We start from the raw sequence: 2,500 nt of genomic DNA, 5'->3' as shown, positions 1-2,500 counted from the left end.
TCGGGTCAGACTCCCCTCCCCTTCCCTCGGGTCAGACTCCCCCCCTTCCCTCGGGTCAGACTCCCCCTTCCCTCGGGTCAGACTCCCCCCCTCCCCTTCCCTCGGGTCAGACTCCCCTCCCCTTCCCTCGGGTCAGACTCCCCCCCTTCCCTCGGGTCAGACTCCCCCCCCCCTTCCCTCGGGTCAGACTCCCCCCCTCCCCCTTCCCTCGGGTCAGACTCCCCCCCTTCCCTCGGGTCAGACTCCCCTCCCCCCCTTCCCTCGGTCAGACTCCCCCCTTCCCTCGGGTCAGACTCCCCTCCCCCTTCCCTCGGGTCAGACTCCCCCTCCCCCCTTCCCTCGGGTCAGACTCCCCCCTCCCCCTTCCCTCGGGTCAGACTCCCCTCCCCTTCCCTCGGGTCAGACTCCCCCCTTCCCTCGGGTCAGACTCCCCCCCTTCCCTCGGGTCAGACTCCCCTCCCCCCTTCCCTCGGTCAGACTCCCCCCTTCCCTCGGGTCAGACTCCCCTCCCCCTTCCCTCGGGTCAGACTCCCCTCCCCCTTCCCTCGGGTCAGACTCCCCTCCCCCTTCCCTCGGGTCAGACTCCCCTCCCCCCTTCCCTCGGGTCAGACTCCCCTCCCCCCTTCCCTCGGGTCAGACTCCCCCCCTTCCCTCGGGTCAGACTCCCCTCCCCCTTCCCTCGGGTCAGACTCCCCTCCCCCTTCCCTCGGGTCAGACTCCCCTCCCCCTTCCCTCGGGTCAGACTCCCCTCCCCCTTCCCTCGGGTCAGACTCCCCTCCCCCTTCCCTCGGGTCAGACTCCCCTCCCCTTCCCTCGGGTCAGACTCCCCTCCCCCTCGGGTCAGACTCCCCTTCCCCCTCGGCAAGACTCCCCCCTCCCCCTCGGCAAGACTCCCCCTCCCCCTCGGCAAGACTCCCCCCTCCCCCTCGGCAAGACTCCCCCTCCCCCTCGGCAAGACTCCCCCTCCCCCCTCGGCAAGACTCCCCCCTCCCCCTCGGCAAGACTCCCCCCTCCCCCCTCGGCAAGACTCCCCCTCCCCCTCGGCAAGACTGAGTGAGTGTGCACACTCTGATGCATTCATACACATGGAATAACTACAAAATAACATTGTGTAGCAAAACACAGTTCACATCTCCATCTTCACTACTGGAGTTAGGTTTAACCCCCTCTCCCCCCCCCGCCACCCAGTCGTACTGCACTGACCCAGATCTGGTGTTGGATCTGAAGAATCTCATTGTGCTGCTGGCAGACACACTGCAGGTTAGTGTGTTGTTCTGGATACCGTGTGTTTAATATCTAACATGCTGTATCTCTGCGCCTCGAGGTGAGACCATGAATCTCACTTACATTTCCCTCCCGTCTCCTCCTTTCCTTTCCTACCTTTCGTCCCTCGTTCTCAGGGCTTTGGGTTCCCAGTGTCTCAGCTGTTTGATATGATGTTTGAGATGAGAGAGCAGTATGGAGAGATATTACTGAAGAAATGGAACCTCACATTCAGGTGACACACACACACACACACACACACACCTTGTCACACACACACACACACCTTGTCACACACACACACACACCTTGTCACACACACACACACCTTGTCACACACACACACACCTTGTCACACACACACCTTGTCACACACACACACACCTTGTCACACACACACACACCTTGTCACACACACACACCTTTTCACACACACACACCTTTTCACACACACACACCTTTTCACACACACACACCTTGTCACACACAAACACCTCGTGTCACACACACACACACACACACACACACACACACACACACACACACACACACACACACACACACCTTGTCACACACACACACACACACATGCACACGCACACACACACCTTGTCATACACACACACACACACACATCATGTCTCACACACACACACACCTTGTCACACACACACACCTTGTCTCACACACACACACCTTGTCACACACACACACACACACACACACACACACACACACACACACACACACACACACACACTTGTCACACACACACACACACACACACACACACACACACACACACACACACACACACACACCTTGTCACACACACACACACACACACACACACACACACACACCTTGTCCCACACACACACACACACACACACACACACACACACACACACACACACACACACACACACACACACACACACACACACACACACCTTGTCCCACACACACACACACACACACACACACCTTGTCTCACACACACACACCTTGTCACACACACACACACACACCTTGTCTCACACACACACCTTGTCTCACACACACACGCACACACACACACACCTTGTCTCACACACACACACCTTGTCACACACACACACACACACCTTGTCTCACACACACACACCTTGTCTCACACACACACACACACACACACACACACACACACACACACACACACACACACACACACACACACACACACACACACACACAC

At 58.2% G+C, this 2,500-nt stretch overlaps 1 protein-coding gene across 1 annotated transcript in view; it reads left to right on the top strand.

Annotated features, from left to right (window-relative positions):
• exoc6b (exocyst complex component 6B) overlaps positions 1 to 2,500 on the top strand; it is a 180,225-nt gene that overhangs the window by 81,361 nt on the left and 96,364 nt on the right. The window contains exons 12-13 of the mRNA XM_064931017.1: positions 1,189 to 1,260; positions 1,401 to 1,498. Of these exons, the coding sequence (XP_064787089.1) occupies positions 1,189 to 1,260; positions 1,401 to 1,498 (170 nt within the window). The remainder of the gene's footprint in view (positions 1 to 1,188; positions 1,261 to 1,400; positions 1,499 to 2,500) is intronic.

The sequence above is a fragment of the Oncorhynchus masou genome, chromosome 23 (genome assembly GCF_036934945.1).
Source record: "Oncorhynchus masou masou isolate Uvic2021 chromosome 23, UVic_Omas_1.1, whole genome shotgun sequence".
NCBI classification, from domain to species: Eukaryota; Metazoa; Chordata; class Actinopteri; order Salmoniformes; family Salmonidae; genus Oncorhynchus; species Oncorhynchus masou.
The sequence above is the reverse complement of the archived record's forward strand: the minus strand, read 5'-3'. Positions and strand labels throughout refer to the sequence as shown.